At 40.9% G+C, this 20,579-nt stretch overlaps 1 protein-coding gene across 2 annotated transcripts; it reads left to right on the forward strand.

Moving 5' to 3' along the window:
• Positions 1-3,819: 3,819 nt before the first annotated feature.
• On the forward strand, positions 3,820-19,387 carry TMEM61 (transmembrane protein 61). 2 transcript variants are annotated; one of them, XM_063300138.1, is made up of 3 exons: positions 3,820-3,951; positions 14,615-15,034; positions 18,472-19,387. In XM_063300138.1, exons 2-3 carry the CDS (start codon positions 14,685-14,687, stop codon positions 18,761-18,763), a joined length of 642 nt encoding a protein of 213 aa, XP_063156208.1. In that variant the 5' UTR covers positions 3,820-3,951; positions 14,615-14,684; the 3' UTR covers positions 18,764-19,387. The 2 variants fall into 2 exon arrangements, with proteins under 2 accessions (XP_063156208.1, XP_063156209.1); XM_063300139.1 differs by lacking the exon at positions 3,820-3,951 and having other exon boundaries at positions 14,174-15,034.
• Positions 19,388-20,579: the final 1,192 nt, after the last annotated feature.

Below are 20,579 nucleotides of genomic sequence, written 5' to 3' on the forward strand. Positions count from 1 at the left end.
AGGTTAAGGCTGAAGCTGTAAAGAGTGCTGAAACCAGCAACCTAATTTAAACCATAGGCATCCATTGTGTTCCAGGCATAAAATTCCAAATTCCACAGCAACTGAAGGTTGGAAAGTCATCAATCTTCATGTTTCATTGTTTTTGAGAAGTTTATGCCTTGATAGCAGTATCATTCCACTTTGATGTAGGTAAGTTGCTTATGTGTAGGAATGTGGAATGTATTGTGTGGTGGAAAAATAGAAATGCAATACTAGTTACACAGCAGACTCCCCCCCTGCAAAAAAAAAAAAAAAGGAAGATCCAGTACAAATGCCCAATGGGTATAAACTAAAATTCCAAGCACTTTCTCATCTCAGCCAAAGGAACACTACTGTATATCCATTCCATTCATTTTACTTATAGGTGTGTGAGTGATCTTGTCTTGCTTCTCCCAAACTGGATATTGCTGGCATGCTAAGGGTTGTTGTTGTTAGTTGCTGTCGAGTTGTTTTTGACTCAAGGGGACCCTATGTATAACAGAACGAAATGCTGTTTGGTCTTGCGTCATATGCCTGACTGTTCCAATGTTTGCATCCATTGTTGCGGTAATTGTATCAAAAAAATAAAATCATTAAAATAATAAAATCATTGGCAATACTATGCTAAGGGTATGCTCTCCTAATCCCCAGCCAGCTGTGTGGTGGAAATTGTAGTTTAGCATGCCCGGAGTGTGTCAGTTTGTAAAACTGTTCCTGATCAGTTAGAATTATACTCTAATAAGTGTGATAATTGCCTTACCTGATAGTGATAAGGCAATTAGCAATATGACATTTCTTTATATCTAATTTACCTGCCAACTAGCATGATTTCTAATCCTCTTATCAGGATAATAATTTTAAAAAAGATAAAACTAGAAGGAAAACTGTGATATCTAAAAGATTACAGCTATTACACTGAGAAATCCATGTTTCGTGAACATTTTTCTTTCTTTCCCTGAATTGTTTCTCTTGGGCTGATCCACGTGACCAGCTGACCCCAGTGTCAATACAACTCAAACAGTTCTGTCTGGTTCACCTGCTGCACTTCATTTCATTGTAGGCAAATGCCTCTACTTCCAACAGTTACTGTACTCTGTGGCAGCTTCATCTCTTCATTCCAGCTTTTTGTTTTTTTGTTTTTTTACAAGTTCCTACTGGAACAGTCCCCCTCCCCCTCCCCCTCCCCCTCCCCTCCCCTCCCCTCCCCTCAGTGTGGCCTTTTGTAATTGATGGATGGAAATTTTGTCAATGCACAGATTTTCTAAGTGCTGTCCGAGGTTTTTTGGTATGGCACCCAGTGTGCCAATAAGCACTGGGACCACCATGCCAGTTTTTGCCATAATCTTTTAACTTTGATTTTCAGAACTTGATTTTTTGTGATCTTCTCCAAATCTTTGTCTTCTATAGTATTATCTCCTGGTATTGCCACATCAATTATCCACATTTTCTTTTCAACCACAGTGAAATCTGGTGTGTTGTGTGCCAAGACTTTATCAGTTTGTTTTCAGAAATCCCACAATATTTTACCTGCTCTTTATCGTTGTTGTTGTTACTCCTCAAATACAATGTGGAAAAGGTTTGCCACTATCTTTTTTCTGAAAGTTTTTATAGCTTCCCATTCAAACCTATAGCTCATGAATTTTCTGATGGTCTCACATCTAAGTATTAACCAGGTGCAATGCTGTTTAGTTTTTTAAGACCAGCCAGGCTCAGCTAGGTGCTGCCACCTACTTGGCAATCCCCACAACACTCCTCTATGACAAAACCTCAATTTGCTCACACAGCCCTGTCCATTTTGTCACACCTAATGCAGCACTCACTCTTCCCCCCCCCCCCCATTAAGATGCAGTAATACATCCCTCCTGCAACAGATGTTGTGAAGGCTGGTCTTTGGCTGTCAAACAGTCCTTTACCAGGAATTCTTCTTATGAAGGTCCAGGGATGGAACCTTCCCTTATGATTTAATTATGACTCCTTCACATGGGCCAGTAAAATGGGGAGTATGAAAGGAGAAGCAGCTTTCTCAGTATTAAAAATAAGCAGAGTTCTTTTGAAAACTCTCTCCCTTTTCATTTGTGTTTATGATATTTTTTGTAGAGTCATGTTATTGGATAATGTTTCCCTTAATCTCCTGGCTCTTTTCTCAGCAACACAGAGATAATAAAAATTAATCTTTGCTTTGGCTGAATGCTCTGAAAGATGCCAGATTTGCTCGAGGTGAGGACATAGGCAACTTGGGAAGCCTGTATCAAAATGAAAATCAAGCTGGATGTAAAGGCCGGATGACTTTTCATCTGCTAAAATTATAAGCATGGCTTTGCTTATCCAGCCATGAAATCAGATGGGCAAAGGTTTCTATAGTTATGACAGCCTGGCCTAGATGACATGCAATGGATGTTACCATATGGGTGTTGCCCCATAATGCAAATTGGTACATAGCAGAAATGGTCACAAAAGAACGGATCGGATTAGTCAGATGTTTCAAGTAATAAGACATGAACACGGCTTCCTTGGAGAATCTTCAAATGGTAATTTGGTGAGGTGTTAATACAGTGCCTCCAGATCTTTCCTGCAATATTTTCCTGCCTTCCCCCAGCTAAATTCCTCCTCCTCCTCCTCCTCTTGAGGAAACTCAGTTACCTAATTTTGGTAAAACTGGCTCTCATAGTAAAACTATAGTTTTAGTAGTGTAGACAAGCCCATTTAAAGTCTGGGTCTTCAAAATAGTGGCAAACCTCTGTCCATTCTCTTAAGGCTCTGTTCCTGCCCTGATTTTATAATAAATTATTTAATTAATTGGATTAAATGCTGTAAAACCAAGTACTAACTTCAAATGTCACATTCATGTTAAAAATGCTCCTGGATCCCACATGGATTTGCATTATTAAAAAAAATAAAATAATGAATGGATGATGGATAAGTGTGTTGTTTGGGACTGTGGTAACCTATTCAGAAAAAATAATGCTAAAGGAAAGCCGGCTGGGTGACCTTGGGCCAGTCACTCTCTCTCAGCCCAACTTACCTCATAGGATTGGTGTTGTGGGGAAAATAGGAGGAGGAAGGAGTATTAGGTATGTTCCCCACCTTGAGATATTTATAAAAATAATAAAGGTGGGATAAAAATAAGGATTGGCTGGGGAATTTAAGGTTCCATGCACCTTAAAGTTGCCAAGTTTGAGAAACACTGATTTATCTTTTGGTAAATGGATGTTTAGGACAGGTCATGTCCTTTGTGGAAGCTATTTTGAGAAAGCACCCTTTAAATGTTCTCAAAATCCCAAATATGTCATTGACTACAAGTTTGGGAGTCGCTGCTCTAGTATGATCAAAACAAGCCCTCCCCTTCAAAACTCCATAATAGGTCCCAGAACCACAGAAAAGGGCTGTAATAAGTTGCTGTTAACTATTGAGCTGCCTTGCGCTTTTCTCTTAGTGACAGGCACACTTTCTAAAGCCATCCCACGCTCCACTCGACATGAGAGGGCGCTGCTCATGTTTCTATCTTGAGATTTAGTCCCACTCAGTGGTGCTGAGATGCAGCGCTTCCCCCCGCCCCCGTTCCTCCTTCATTTTTTCCCTCCTTTTTGTCAAGTATGTAGAACAGAAGGGGTTAAGGCGATCATTTTGAAGCATTAGTATAACCAGTTCGGCAGAAAGCATCAGCACAGAATTTCTGCGCTGGGATGTTCTCGGTCTCTTCCTCCAAATTCAAACTTTGGGGAAATCCCTGCTTTTTTCGCTGGAGGGCGCTGTTGCAGTTTCCAAAGTTAGTGGCGCGGACTGACAGAGCCGGCGAGGACCTGCGCTTGCAAGTCCGCTTTCCTGCTGCGCTTTCTCCCTCCAGCCGCCGAGACCGCTCCGCGGGTGGCTTCTTCCGCGCCGCGCGGGCTGCCGCTTAAGTAGATGGGGAACACCTGAAGCTGCGGGTGATTCGTAAGTACAGCCCGGGGGGTCGCGACGGGAGCGGGCGGGCGCAAAACGCGCGGAGAGGCGCGAGCGGACTTCACAAGGTTGCTCGCTTCCGCTGAAGGGTGTTTGACAAGGTGCTACGTGCTGGCCGGGCCTTGGGTCGTCCTGCTGACTTCACGAACTGTGCAGTATTTCATCCCGACTTGAATTAAGCCATTTTGCCGCTACTGACACAGCGGAGAACATAATGCCCATTAGGAGTTTTCCCCTGGTTTTTCTTTTTTCTTTAAAGCTGCGTTTTTTAAAGAGTTGAGCATAACTGGGAAGGGTGATTGTCTCCTCTCTATCTAGATCGGGTCCAGTTGGGGTTCTTGAATCGAATTGCTTCCTACATGTCTGCGGGTGCTTCTGAGGGACACAGAAAGGAGAAAGATTGATGCTGATGAGGGAAAATGGTATTCAGCTTATATCCTCTCCCCGCGTTCCTCTCTGTGTGGTGGAAAGCCAAAACTTTCATTCACTTGCTTGTGTCCCTACATCTTATACAGTAAAGAATGAGATTTACCCACAGGTTTATTTATAGAACCTGGTTTAGATTCAGGCATTCCTGTTTAAAGGGTTTGAAAATGAGTCATAAGGGTGAGCTGAATCTTCAGACCACATTTTGCTTAATTGTGGGTAACACTGTTCTTGGATTAGCTGTTTGCATGAAGTGTGGTAACCCTAAGGAACACTGACACACAATGAAACCGAAGTTGTTCAGCCAACATATTGCGATCTTCCCTCCACTCCCTACAGACCGTAATTCTGGACCTTCTGTACTCCACAGATGTTTCTGATGCAGTAGATTGTATATTAAAATGAAGCAATGGATGCTTAGCACACAGAACTGCACAAGGCACTTCAGATTTTTGCATCTTTTGCAAAAACTGTCAGAGAATCATAGAACTGGAAAGGATCTCAGAGATCATCTAGTCCAGCTCCCTATGTGGTGCAGGATCTGCTAAAGCATTTTAGATAAATGGCTAGCCAGTCTCTGTTAGACGAGCTCTGGGGAAAGGAATGTATCACTTCAGGGGGCAACTGATGACAGATTTTACAGTCGGGAAATTCCTCTTCGAAAGTGAATCTACTTCTCTGCAGTTTCAAACCATTGTTTCTGGTCCTGCCCTCCAGAACAAATCTACTCCCTCTTCTCTGTAATAACTCTTTAGATATCTGAAGACTGCTATTAGAACCCCCCTGAACCTTTTGTTTTACAAGCCAGACATATCCAGTTCCTTTAGTTGTCATAGGGCTTGCTTTTCAGTCCCATTACCTTCTTGATGGTCATCATCTGAACTTGCTCTACTTTGCTGATGTCCTTTCCTTTGTAGATTGCAGTGCCCAAAACTGGACACAGCATTCTCTCATCAACCTGACACAGCGCCCTGGCCAAGGCTGAGTAGAGTGGGCAATTCCTTCCTGTGATCAAGACCCTGTGCTCCTGTTAATACACCCCAAAATAGCATTTTCTTTCTCAGCAGCTGCATTACACTGTTGGCTCATGTTCAGCCTGAGATCTGTTAGAACACCCAGATTCTGTTCACATGAACTATTGCCAAGCCAGGTCTCCATCCCATACTTGTGCCTTTTGTTTGTTTTTTTCCTCCCCCCATGTAGGACTTCATATTTTTCCCTCTTAAATTCAGTCTTGTCTGTTTCAGCCTGCTATTCAAGACTGTCTAGATCTTTCGAATCTTAACTTTCTCTTCTAAACCTATTCCTCCTAGTTTTGGATCATGTGCAGATTTGATTATCATTCCCTCAATCCCTTCATTCATCCAGGTCATTAATAAAAATATTGAACAGCCCAAGGCCCAGGACAGAGCCCTGTGGCACTCTACTTGATGCGAATCTCCAAGCTGATAAGGAGCCATGTATGAATACACTTTGTGTGTGTGTGTGTGTGTGTGTGTGTGATTCAGCCAGTTATGAATCCATCTAATGGTTGGATCATCTAACCTATATTTTACGATGTTTTAATAACATTAATAATATCCTTATTAATATCATACTTTTTGTCAAATGTCTTGTCAAGTGTCAGATTCTCGTTAATTGTTGCATTCCTACCCAAGTGCTCAGAAACTTGTTAATAATCTGCTCAAGGACCTTGCCCAGTATAAACATCAAGTTGACAGCTTTGTAACTTCCTAAGTCCTGGCTGAGGAATTCTGGGAGTTGAAGTCCACCCATCTTAAACTTGCCAAGGTTGAGAAACACTGCCCTAGGATGTAACTCATCTGGCCATGGAGACTTAGATCACTGACATCATTTAAGTGTTCTTTTACCCTCTCCTTGTTTATTTTGAACTGTTGCTTCCTCCTTCCATTTCCTTTCTGAGAGTAGACAGATATAAAATATAAGTTAAGACATTCTGCCATCTCACTATTCCCTATGGCTTGTTTGTTTGTGACATCTCTGAAAAAGCTGTTTTCCTGATTAGACTTTCCTGGAACTGTTTATAAAAGCCACAGATGATATGTAAAGCTGTCTCATTCTTCAGGTTCACCTCCTGAAAATGGCTTTCTTTTCCCGAGGTCTAAGGATCTTTCTTTTGGGGGACAATATTTAGGTGGCAATTTAATCCATTCAAAATTTCTGCAGAGGAGAAAAGGCATTTGAAATTATTATTACCAACTTTCAAAGGTTGGCAGGTGACAAAAGGTATAGCTAATAAAGATTAAGAGAGTGTATTACCATATTTAGAGGCTACAGATACGTTCTTTTGGGGCACCCTGACCCTGGGAAAACTATAAGTGTCCTTCCCTATAGAATTTGCAGGGGAGGGAGGGTTTTATAGGTAGAAAGTCACTTCTGTTACTGAAATATTTCTATCTATTGATCTATCAGTACCCAGATATAAGCTGAGCTATATCTCATCAGAATACAAGAGCCTGTGAATTAGAACGCTTCACATGCAGCTGTGGGCTGTGTTTACAATACTGCATTCTGAGATCCAGTGCCGTGTATGGATATGAACAAATGCTACTCACTGAAGCTGCACACATGGTAGTTATTTGCTTTGCACCCCTCAAGAGGGGTTCAATTTGTTCAGTGATAACCATTTGCACAGCCTTCTACCAAGAGTGGGAATTTTGGCATGCCTCTGCAGAGAAGCTAAATGCAGGGAGATCTAGGACCAATAAAAGGAAGACCTCTACTTCTTTATATGGCACATAGTTTTATTATTTATTTATGGTTCAAGACCAATATTTAAAGGAAGACAATATTACAACACATAAAATATAAAACAATGGTATAAAATTGAAAAAAACAGAAGTTAAACCGAAAAGCCAGAAGCAATTAATAGTGTATGGGAGGCACCAGATGATTTCTGCAGGCCATGGCTATTGTTAAAAATTTAACAAGCTTACTGGACATAGCTGACATGTGATTGTCTAGGAGAAAAATGATAACCTTAGAATCTTAGGGTTCTTTGAGACACAGTTTGAAAAAACCTGTTTTAGGGCAATTCTGGGGGTGCAAATTAGACTGCATGTGGAGTGTGAGTTGCCACCCTGATATAGAAACCGTCTTGGAACTGGGTGACGAGATCAAAGAAAGGGCCATTTGATGCTGCTGAACCTCTTTAGAAAAGCAGGCGCATGACATGAGCATAAGGGAAAGATTAGCAGTGATACAGATAGCAAGCCTTTATGATCATGACTGCCCATGTTCCAGCAATGTCCAGGAGACGGCTGCTGATTTGCTACATGAACAGCCTGGCTCACCCTCATGCAGAACTCCATGTAATTTCGCAACTATATTCCTCATTGCATTGGGAATGAGTGCATTGAGTGTCCTATTCAGCACAATCCCTGTGGAGCTTGCCGTACATTTTTTCAAATTAGCAAATGTGACATTGTGAATTCAGAGTCTGGATTTTAAAAATATTCAAATCATGCTTCTGAAAAATTAATTTTTAAGAGCTAATTTCCAAGCAAGAGAGCCAGTTTGTCGTAGTGGTTTAAGGCACCAGGCTAGAAACCAGGAAACGATGAGTCTTAGGAATGAAGCTAGCTGGGTGACTTTGGTCCATTCCCTTGCTCAGCCCTTGGAAAAAGGCAGTGGCAAATCACTTCTGAGAATGTTGCTAAGAAAACTGCAGGGACTTGTCCAGATAGTCGCCAGGAGACAAGAATGACTTGAATGCACACACACACAAGTTTCAAGGCAAACCTACCACCAGAGTTTATGCTTACTGATTAATTTTAAAATTGCTGTTTTAAACAATGCAATTGTATTTCATAACAGGATGACTTAAGTCCTATTATGTTCAGTGGGGCTTACCCTTGAGCAAATATTACCAAATTCATTGTACAATAACTGCAGGTCTTCAGCTTGGGAGGTTTCCTGGACTAATGGCGATTGGATGCCTAGGTGGAGGCCCAAAAATGATTCATGTCCTCATCACCGCCTAAATGGACTATAGCAGTGTTTCTCAACCTTAGCAACCTTAGCATGCTGGCTGGGGAATTCTGGGAGCTGAAGTCCAGACATCTTAAAGTTGCCAAGGTTGAGAAACACTGGAATACAGCAATGAATTTTATATAGCATTTCCTTTGAAGGCCACCAGGAAGCTGCAACTGGTGCTGAATGCAACAGCCTACATGCTGACAGGTAAGAGCCGTAGCACATGGGTGTTGCAGGTGTTACATTGCCTTCCAGTAGGCCTCCAAGTACAATTCAGGAAGCTTAAATTTGACCATAAAAGCACTGTCTCAGATGGAGAAGCTGAAGTTGTCCCACAGTTGTGAGATGAGGGGCTGTGTGGCCAGAGGCAGGGTTTCTCCAATGGGTTCCATTCTTGTGGAACAGCCTACCCCCAGAGTTTTGAGTTGCACATACTTCAACATTTTTGGAGACAGCCTTGAAGACAGAGTTCTTCCACAGGACATTTGGAGCCTAAACCTTTTAGGAATGGGTAGGATAGCACTATGATTGTATAACTAGGTAGTATTTTATTGCTTTTATTATGTTGCTTTTATTTGTTGTAAAGAACCCAGATTTGATTGAAGCTGGTGGTGTACAAGTTCAACCGACCAACCAACCAACCAACCAACCAACCAACCAACCAACCAACCAACCAACCAACCAACCAACCAATAGCATCTCCTAAAATGCATACATCCAGCATTATTTAAAGCTTGTGTGTTGAACTGAGGAGGTGGGGATCCTCCTTAATCTTCATACCTTACTGGGAGAGCATTAATCTTGCTGTAATGAAAAAATGGGAAGGAACAATCTCTTTATTCTAAATTCCTAAAGCAGAAGCATCTGTTGAACTTGTAATCGCTGCATCCAAAGGAGGAAATATTGGGGGAAAAAATAATTTGTGGAAACAGATTTTGTCTTAAATTTGTCCCACTCACATCCTCAATAAATTTGCTTCATTTCCAACAGATCCCATGAAAACATTTAATTTTTTAAAATACATTTTAAAAGACCCTTGTGGTAAGAAGATCAGTTGGGATACTTAAAATGCAATCTAAGTACATTGGACTGTGGCTGATGCTTAGAAATTTTAGTTCCGAGCATACATGCACATAATTTAGCAGGTCTCAGTGTGGGAGTCCACTGTATCTGTTGCTCCTCCCTTCTTAGCAGCGTGGGCTGGGGATGTTGGAAATGTTGCTCTTGCAGCTTTTTGCCAGGGAGGGAAAATTCTTTTTCTTTCCTCCTATAAAACTGTCACTCTCTTATTATTTTGTAAGCGACAGAAAATGTGTTAAGCTATTAACCTCCCCCACAAAAGTCATCCCAGAATGCTGAACTGGAGAATGTTTTCTGGGTTGTTTCACATGGCAAAAATAAAAAAATAAAAATGAAAATAGCAAACTGGTCTTGGCTGAACTGCAAAGAAACTCCCCCCTTTCAGCTTTTCTTTAGTTTATTATCGCTGGTCCTTCCATTCACAAGGACAAATTCCTCTGTACTTCGTCCAGGGTCTTGCCTTTATGTGATGGCCAAATTAACTTTTTACCAGTCAGTGCTTTGGGCATTGTGAAGATACAGACAAGGAAGGACATGCTTTCAGCCAATTCAGTCTTTCTCCAGTGTAGTTCAACATTGCCTGCGCACAGTCACTCTTGCTTTGCTCTCCTGATTAGCCTCTTACCCAGTGTTTCTCCACCTTGGCAGCTTGAAGATGTGTGGACTTCAACTCCCAGAATTCTGGGGGCACCAAGTTGGGGGCACCAAGTTGGGGAAGACTGGACTGTAGCAGTGGGCAATCTTGTGACCATTTTGTGGCTCCCAGATCAGTCCCAGATTGCCCCACCAAAATTTGGTTACAGAATTTGAAGCCATTAGTGGACAGCTAGGACCACTGAATGGAGCAGAGCTTAACACAGCGGAGAAGCTGCACACAGAAAAATAATATTATCTTAAATAGCTTTAATGAGCATGTTAGAGAAATATAGGTTATTGATCTTACACTTTGCCCACCTAAGCATAAAGAATCACATGCTTAGACAAAGTAGGTTTAAAGGTAAAAAGAGTCTTACTGATTTTATTCTTGGTTCAGTTACACCCATCTTCAGTGGAAAAATAAAGATTCTTTGTTTCTTCTGTTCCCTAAACTTAATGAACTCTTAGCCCTCATAGCTGCTAAGAACTATGTGGAGAAAATGGGAAAAATCCTTCTTCAAGGCCCAAGCATATGGCCATAATGGAGGGAGACAGAGCAGCATGTATGCTGCCTCCTCAGTCAGTGGAAGAAGGAGGAAGAGAGAGAGAGGAAGTGGGAGTGGCAACAAACATCTTCCTCACACATAGAGAATCTGCATCCTAGAGCAACTCATACATATGCAAAAATGAGGCATGCTGATTTGTCAACATCTCCAACAGAATTGGCCACTTTGAGCAGTTTGATTTTCTATGGGTTTTTCGTCCCAAAAATGCAAAACTGACCCAGTAGCAGTTTAACAAACTTATTTGGCACCATACCTCTTCAGAAAAAAATGGGCTGAAAAATGTTGCCTCTGCTCTTCATAATGATGTCACTTAGCTCCCATTTATGTTTAAAAAATGAATATCTTCCATCCAAAATATTAACCTCTCCTGATCTAGAATCTAGATTCATCTCTGATTCATACGTTGTCTCCTGTCTTTGAATGATGAAACAGTAATATGTCTTGCCTTAATCTGTGGATGTTCCATCTTTTTAGTTCGTTAGAAGGGCTGAAGGGGAAGCAGTGACAACAGACTTGCAGCCTTCAACTTTGAAAGTTTGATCCTGAGTATCCAAGATGTTGAGAGATACTTTATGAAAGTCCTGAGATGCAAGAAGCCTGATCCCATAATCCAATGTATTGAAAAAAGACTATTTCAATAACATTAATTAATTAGTACTATTCAGATGTGGTACTCAGGCTTAATATCTTGTATAATGCAAATCCTTCCAAAGGCTTTAAAAGGAATTGACAGAAGTACATGACATTCTTTTAAAATCAGTATGAATTGTTACCATGGAGCAAATTCTTGTATCAAGTTATGAAGCTGGGTCATACAACTTTGGCCATATGCTTATTTTCCTCAAAGTAATACTTGCATAGTTTCTAACCATTGGCCACAAGAGTGGTATTCCAAACATCTGGAGGACACAAGGTGACCTATCCCAGTTTCAAAGGTAAAAGCTCTTCTGTTCACCCATGTTGAACATGTTGCCAAGGGTAACTCAAACTTTAGAGATCCAAGTGGGCTTAATAGATGTAAGAGTCTGTGCCACCAAGATTTTCTGGGAGCCAAATTAAATAGAGAGATAAAGACTTTAGTGAGGATAGGGTGAACTATGTTTTTTCTAGGTACAATTGACTAATTGATGCTTAGATTTTTGTACCTTGGCTAAAGGCTACACATTTTGTCCTTCAGCAGAGGACAAGCTCTACAGCAGCCCCATTTCCCTTAAAACAAGAATAATTGCTTTAGAGATGCATGCCTAGAGCTGAAAAACATACTGGATTCATTAACTTCAATCATCAGTCTATCTGCAGTTTTAATAAACCTAATGTCACTATTTTAATAAACCTGATTTTTACAATATCTTTTCACTAGATAAGGATAAGGTCACGCAAGATTTCTTTCAGTGCCTCATAATTCAGTTACCCATAGCCCTGTTCAAGTGAAATGCAATTTTGCTTGTAATATGTTCAATGACTGTAGGTTTTCTGGATTTCAGTCCTTCTGCATCACCATGGATTTTTGTCATTCTGACTGACAATTCTGAGAAATACAGTGCCAGCACAGGCTAAGGAAAGTTGTTTTAGAATATGTGTTTTAGAGTAAATGTAAGGATAGAAGCTGGTGAAATGAGAGCCCCTGGTTCTCATGCCAGAGAAACACATTTGGTAAACAAGACACAGGTGGCAGAGTGCTTTAAAGTTGAGAAAAAAGCATCCAAAAGTCCATTACAGGTAGTCCTCTGGTTATGACGGCAATTGGGACCAGGATTGCTGTTGCTAAGTGATGCGGTTATAAAGCGCAATGTCACATGACTGCACTGCTTAGTGCAACAATCCCGGTACTCCCAGTTGCCATTGTAACCCCAAGACACATGGGTTGTTAAGTGGGAAGCAGTGGGAGTCCCAGGTAAGGAGCATGGGGGTGCTGCGGGTGGGTGGGGGAGGCCCTCTGAGGTCTGGTTCAGGCTGCATGTGAGTGCAGGAAGGCCAGGGGATGGAGGGTGTGGTGGGGCGCAAGCGCAGGAAGACAGGGGGGACTCACCAGAGTGACTTGTGACCTTCCCTGCTGGCTTCCCATTGACTTTGGTTACGGGAAGCTGGCAGGGAAAGTCATAAATGGTGATCACATGATTGCTGGATGCTGCAACTGTCCTAAGTACAAGCTGGTTGCCAAGCATCCAAATTACTATCACGTGACTGTGGGAGTACTGCAACGGCCAGAACTTTGAGGACCAGTCGTAAGTACCACTCATTCAGCACCATCACAACTTTGAATGGTCGCTGAATGAGTGGTTGGTAAGCGAGGACTGCCTGTAACTGAAAAAGTGTTTTATTTCTTCACAATAAAGCTAGTGGTCTGCCCTTTTTGCATCTGCTTGTGAGTGTGGAGCTGAGAGACTTTCACAGCCATGCCTGGTGCAAAGTTTTGACAATAAACAAACACACACCTCTATTTATGGTCAGAGATCATGTCTAACAGAATAAATACGTACTGTATATTTCTTTCTCTTCCCCTCTGCTTGTGATGCTATATCCAAGCAAAACCATGCTTTACCATATATTTAGCAAAATAAGAACTTAGAGACCAGTAATGAAATTTTTATGTCTTGACATGAATAGCTAAATAAGCTAGTTTTTGAAACACTATTTTTCTTTATTTCATTTTGCCCTTTTATTCCACTTGAAACCACGTGTATGATGATTAACATCTGATTCACACCAAGCCTTTTTGCACTGTTAGTGGCTCACCCATATAATTACAGTGCTCACATTGCACATAGATGTAGGGGTGCATCTGATCAGAATTCATTCCAACATTTAGCTAGTATTCTAGCAACTGTGAATTTGGGATGTGCAAAATATGGAATCTTCCTAAATCTGCAAATTATTGGTCATTGCAGTTCTTTCCAGAAATGGAAATGCATTGCCTGCTCAATTTTTTTAGTAAGATTTTGAGGTGGGCATACAATTGGCCCTTTGGAAAAGGCTATCGAAGCACAAGACAATGGAAGTACTAATATATAATGTAATTGCATACTAATGGTTGCACGCCATGTAGCATATGTAGCACAAACAATGCCATCCATGTACCACAAAAAATATCAACAGGTGATTGGAAAGAAAGATATTAATCCCAGCTAGATTCCATTTACTTTACTCCAGAGAACAAAACAAATGTGAGGTGGTTATGTTATAATTTGAGATTTGACAGGAATTGGCTTCTGTATATTTATGGTAATGAAAATATGCATCAAAAAGTATAACACAACTTTTGTTATATACGATTATATGATACCGATTGGCCTCTCAAATCTGAATCTCTTCCAGAATTGCCTAGAATGCACACATAGCCCTAAGTCATACTTTATATTTTTTTACTACAAAAGTTTTTTTGTGTTAATCTTTTCATCTGAATGCAAAGTCATATGGCAAGGGCTTGTACTCACTGCATTAAGGTGAATGTCAGATTTTAGCTGAGCTGGACACAATCTTAGTATTTCACTTGGAGTAGGCACAGTTGAATGAAAGGTTTATCTTACAAAAATGAATGTGTGATGAAGTCATGTAAAAATTGGATTATCTGGTGTTGTTTGGATCAAGGTGTAGATAGATAGGTAAGACAGCGGGGATTCCTCCAAACTCTGCGACTTCATCCAATTTCCATATAAAAAGGGAATGTTTGCTGTAGATTGCAGAGAGATTTATAAAGCCATTTGATTCATCGCAAATGCAGAAGCTGTAAATATTTCTCCCCAGGATAAGTGTGACCTTTATTGAATATAGCCACAAAATGGCATTTGATTTTTCTTTCCATTAAGAAGGCTGTGGGAGTGTTTTAAAAGGCACACAATAAACTTTAATCAATTCTCTTTGAATCTGAGGTTTGTGCCAGATTGTTTTGTTTGTTTGTCCTATGGTCTGTTTGTATCTACTCACCATTTATTTTCTTCCCTCTTTTCCAGCATGAGCACTGACATCAAGACTTTTTCCTTGTAAAGCATTTTATAATCTCTACAGGCCTCAGTATTTAACATGGCAATAACTTCTCTGCGTCATGGAGTGACCATCACTGGCGCTATCCTGCTGGTGACGGGGACACTGTGCTTTGCTTGGTGGAGCGATGGTGAAATGGGGGTCACCGCACCTACAAGTGAGCCCAGAGTCATGCCTCATGGAGAAACAGAACTTATGACCAGGGCTTCCTCTTCGAGTGCTGTACTCAGATCAGTCAGCTTCTTCTGTTGTGGAATTGGTGGGCTTCTTCTTCTCTTTGGACTTCTTTGGTCAGCCAATGCTGGAATAATTTCCCGGCACTACCAGTACCATTTTCCCCGGGACCTTCATTACTCCACAGTCGAACCTCTTGAAAAGCAGACGTGCAGGTTAGCAAAATCTTTGTAGCCATACCTGAGGAGCCAACATAGTCTTTTTGACTTGCCTAGCAAATATGTAATTGCCAGGATGTGTTACTTCTGTAGAAGCATCACGAAAAGAGAAAAGAGGGGTTGAAGGTTAATTTGTCAGAAGCCAAGCTAGCCAGATGGCATTCTGAAACAGTGAATGGTATTCTTTTCAAGACTTTTGCCTTGGGGTAGCCCAGCACCACAGTTCCTTAGGCTGGCCATTAGCAAAATGCAGGAGGAAGAATCTTTCCCAATCAAGGATCATGCTTGTTGAGCTATTACTGCTCTCAAAAGAATATCTCCATTATCGCCTACCCCAATTTCATGCCATATAAATGTGTTGCACCTGGTTGTAAAGTCCTTCAAGTTGAGCTTGACTTTAGTAACTCCATGGACGTGTCAGTATAGAAGTGGTTTGCCATTGCCTTCTGGGATGTTTTTCAAATTCCTTGTAGGCCTGTCATCCAAGTTCTAACCACCCCTAACCCTGCTTAGCTTTGGAGACAAGACAACGCACCTAGATATTAGACTACCACTCCATAATACCCAGCCAGCACAGCAAGTGTTTGGAGACAATAAGAATTATATTTTGTAGTCCAAAACTTCAGGTGGGCACCATATTGAGGAACTTTGTTTTAGTGTATCATCTTCTACAAAACTGAACAGTAACATAACAATAGGTATGTGAAGTATTACTAGCCCATTTTAAATAGGATTGTGAAATCCCAGGATAGCGGAATTGTTAGAATTTTGATTCTGGCAACGCAATTTGATTCACCCATCCACCCCTGCTCCCAGCATTGTGAAAGGGTGGGATTAAAAGCATGACTCTTATGCCTAAGAATAAAATTACTTCTCCAATTACTTTTATAGACCATTGTCTATTTTTATTATACCAGAAATTATGAAACAGTGATTACATAGTGCATTACTAATTTTTTAAAAAATTATTCCTTTTAGTTTAGATAGAGCAGTCTCTGCCATGGCTAATCACAATGAATTCAGCGATCTCTGTTTATAGTTATTTCCACTTCTAAATTATGTTCCCCTTGAAAAAGAGGAAGTGAGATGAACAAAGGTTATGTGAAAGTTTTATCTGTACACAAACCATGTTGTTAAGGAAAATAGAACAGAAAAAAAATAGGTATGTTTTGTGGCCCATGCAGTGAACATTAATCAGTGGGCATACCTTTGAGTTTAATACTTAATAGTGTGGAAAAAGCTGAGGTTCCATTGTGTGTGGATACTACACTAACACCAAAGAAATTTGCAGCAGGATCTGCTTCTTAGCTTGCTTTCAGAAATGTCTCAAATGGTTTTACACATTCAACCTCTGTATTTCTAGTATACTGTAATATCTTTAGTAGGTGATACATATATTTGAGTTAAAAAGAATTCTGCTTTCAGTGATATCAATTTAACTAGGCAACACAACCAGTTCCCCTGATAGTTTATCACATTAGCCCTTCAAAGTGATAAATATCAAAATATTTAATAATCAGGATATATCAATGTGTCTTTTAAAAAGCCCTGTTATTTCAACTAATTTAAAAAGTACAGCAAATTGCACAATACAAGAATACAATACAATACAGTACAAGAAATGGCTTCTCAAACTTTGCAATACCATGAACTACTAACCTTTCAAATAGAATTGACCTAGAAGTGGAATTTTCAGGACTCTGCATGTGGGCATTATGTATGTGGGGGAGGCAGTTTAAATTTTTTTCACCAAGTTGGTGAATATTGAGGTTACAATTGGTTCTGTTGTTTTTTTGCAAGATAGTTCCCTCCCATCTGTCCCCTCACTTATTCTCTGCCCCTCAGTCCTCTTTTGCCTGCAAAGGTGATCAACCCACCCGCCCCTTGCCCCCCACTCCTTCAGCTGTGTTTCTTCTCCTTTAGGTAAACTAGGCGATTAATTAAACATCTAGTCTCCCTAAAGACAGTGGAGATGCATCAGAGGCTCAGGTGCTCAACGATTTAATTATTTCATTTTATTTCTGATATTTGTCTGCCTGTACTCTAGGTGGCCCCAGGCAGCTTACAGAGGTTGTGCAGTTGATGGTACTTTAGAGAGAGAGGGGGCGGGGGGAAACCAAGCTACAGAATGATGATTGATGGCTTTGTACACACGGGCTTCCAGCAGCTGCCAGTCCTGGACCTTAGATTCTGGCACAGCAAGGCTAGGCAGACAATGGTATATGGCCAACTGTCAGCTCTTCAAGATAGTCCAGATAGGAAACCAAAACCATAAGTACTAACATTACTTTTATTGTAGGGTTACATTAACAGAATGTCTGAAAGCATTTCTCCCCTCTCTTTCCTCCTTCCTAGGAAGGGTCACTTCTGAAATGCTTTCTCCAGCCCATCCCTTCTGTGGGCTGAGATATCTCTTATCTGACTGTTGTCTAGGCTGCAGCTCTTCCTTCTTCTTCTCCAAGGTTATTCTCATGGTCCATTACACCAACCCATTCAGTCTGCACCTCAAGGGCTTTGGGGGCAGCCCCAATTTAAAGGCATCATGGTTTCTGCTGGTACAGGATGAAAGCATTTGCCCTTAAATTCACATTTGCCTCACTCTGCCTAGACACTCTGTCTTCAAAGCCTGGAAGGTGATCCTGGCAGGGCTGTGGCTTTGCCTAGGCCTGAAAAGCCCAATTCCTGCCAGGTGCATTCTGGTTTTCCTTCCCATTCTGCTTGGATAGCCAGATTATGTGGGCAGAGCAGCAAAAAATGTGAGTTTGGGGCTTAGCTGTAATGTGTACAGCAATTGAACAGCTGATTGTCATGAGTCAGATTGAACTGACTAGATAATACCTCTGCCAGCCCGGGTTTGCTTCCCTGTGTATTCATCCATCTTTTTCATGCTGAACTGGGGTTGCCAGCATTTGTAAACTCCTCCTTCAACTCCAACTTGTAAGGCAGCCACATTTTTTTTTCTCCTGCTGGTGATAGGACAGATTATTACTATTTATGGAATTTAGCTGGTGCCAGGGAATGAGAATTTCATTTGGTCTCTTTCTACTAAGATTTGACTAATATGTGCATTTTTTTTAATATGTGGGAGGGAAAAAACTTGAGATGTAAAAGATTTGAATTTAGAATAATGCAAACCTTGCAGATTCATTCACCTTTATAAGCCTAAAGGAAACTTCCTTATGTTCAGCATGACTTATCTCCAGGGATACATAATCACAATTTCAGAGGTGTTTGGTGTCATCTATGATATTATTTGTGGTGGACACCAAGAAAAGTGAAGATACTTTTTTCCCCTCTAAGCTTCTAATTCCTCTAAAACGGATAACAGGGCTGGTGCCTGTCTTTGTAAACCTTATTTTAGAATGAAATATCTAATTTTAGTATACACCCCCCCCCCACAACTGATTTTGTTTGTGGTCTTGATTCTGTTTCAGCACCTGGGAGGCCACCAGTATTCCCACCTATGAGGAAGCTTTGAATTGCCAACCTGCTGAAAATGCCTCCAGTGACAGGCAGCCTCAGATTTCAAAGGAGAACAGGCTGCCCTTATACCAGGTGGTGGATGAAAACCACAAAGGGCAGGGCAGCCGAAGACGCAGTTCCTCTGACGGTGTTTTGTTTCGGAACATTCCATCAAAGCTAGGCTCAGCGTCATGGGATGAAGCTATCATTGTCTGTGACTCTCCGCCCCCGAGCTATGAGAGCATAGGCTTGAGTGATGGATGATCTAGGAATTTCTTATAGCACTGTGTAGGAATTTCTGGTTTGCTATAGATGCTTGTTTTCCTTAAATTAATTAATTGTGGCAGGTTGGGATAAATAGCTATTAAGAAAAGAACTGCTGTATTGTCTTTTTGTAGGAGCTTTTGCTAAATTATCTGAGAGCAGTCTCACCATTGCTTTGTAGTGTGTGATTAAAGTGCATCCAGTAAGCCTCTTGGAAGTCCAGATTCTTTGGAGGTGCATCCAAAATGTGTAGTGAATATAAACACCATTGACTTGGGGAGAACTACTTAAAAAAAGCTCCCTTGAAGAGGCCTAGAAGGAAAGTGCACAATTAATTCAGGTAAACAGATTCTGGATTAATAGTTATTTGGAAAATAAAGAGAAGTTCTTAATAAAATGTATTATCAATTGATGGTCATGTAGATTTTATGTGCATAATGGGATAGAGGTGAATGTGATTGGTTTCTGAACACTTGGAATAGCAGCAAAGAAATCTGAATTGGAAGGATTCATTTATCTGTGGCCAGAGGTTACACTGGAAAGTTATCAAATAATGAGATCATTTTTAATGAGTGAAAATTCTCTTACAAACCTCACTTGCCAGTTTGTAACACGTGCTTTCTCATATAAACCCCTGAAATCCTTTACAAGAAGACATGTTTTTGTTGGCTTCTGCTATACTGAAGCTCAAATACTTTGGCCACCTAATGCGAAGAGAAGACTCACTGGAAAAGACCCTGATGCTGGGAAAGACTGAAGGCAAAAGGAGAAGGGGACGGCAGAGGGTGAGATGGTTAGAGAGCATCACCGATGCAATGAACATGAATTTGAGAAAACTCTGGGAGACAGTGGAGGAGAGGAAGGCCTGGCGTGCTATGGTCCATGGGGTCACGAAGAGTTGGGCATGACTTAAGGACTGAACAACAACATTAAATCTAATTGCCTGGGACAATGTATCTCAGCCAGTGTTCCATGTCCCAGTAGTGGTACATTAAAGAGGACTAAGGGCCTTTCCCCACTGCTAAACTGGTGCTCTCCATTCATCTTTGAGCCAGCATAAAGCTATGCCAGCATGATATTTGCTGCCCCCATTCAGATCCATATCCTTCCTTGGACACCCCTATTCCTAGTAAGCTGACTTCCCTTCTCTAGGGTCAAAACCTATACTTCTTGAGTCTGCCTTTTGATGGTGCTGGAGAAGTGGAAAAACACTACTTTAACACTGATGATCTTAAAACATGCAGTAACTATAAAGTGGGCTTCTTGTTTCTAACTTGGTGAGACTCTGGTTCTTTGATGGAAGGATTGGTAGGACTTCAGATATGAAAGAACCAGAAACCTAAGAAATCTGATATCCAAACTCTAGGCTTCAAATCCAATGGGACAAAAATATCCATGAATATTTTATTACTGATTTCAGGGGGAAGAATGCTGCATCCATATTAGCCATTCGTACACATATAAAACCTTGGAACAGAGCTGCATACAAGTTTTTTTACCATGACAGTGTGTGAATCTCATGGCTTACAATGAGTACTAAACTTGATGGATTTTCTAAGGATGCTTATTGCAGCTTAGCACATCATACACTATGATCCAGTGGAATCATAACTACAAGCATAACTAACTAGTTTATATTTTATTATTATAGCTATTGCTTTGCAGGGTCAGACCTTCATCTAGTTGTACATTTTGTATAGGCTAATGAATACCCTTAGGTAACAAGGAACTGTGGTCCAGGGAAGTTTCTGTGATAATAAAGTCATTAGTGCTTAAGATGCCATGTAATTCTTTGTTGTTTTTCTCCAAGAGAATA

The sequence above is a fragment of the Candoia aspera genome, chromosome 3, assembly GCF_035149785.1.
Source record: "Candoia aspera isolate rCanAsp1 chromosome 3, rCanAsp1.hap2, whole genome shotgun sequence".
In the NCBI taxonomy this organism is placed as follows: domain Eukaryota; kingdom Metazoa; phylum Chordata; class Lepidosauria; order Squamata; family Boidae; genus Candoia; species Candoia aspera.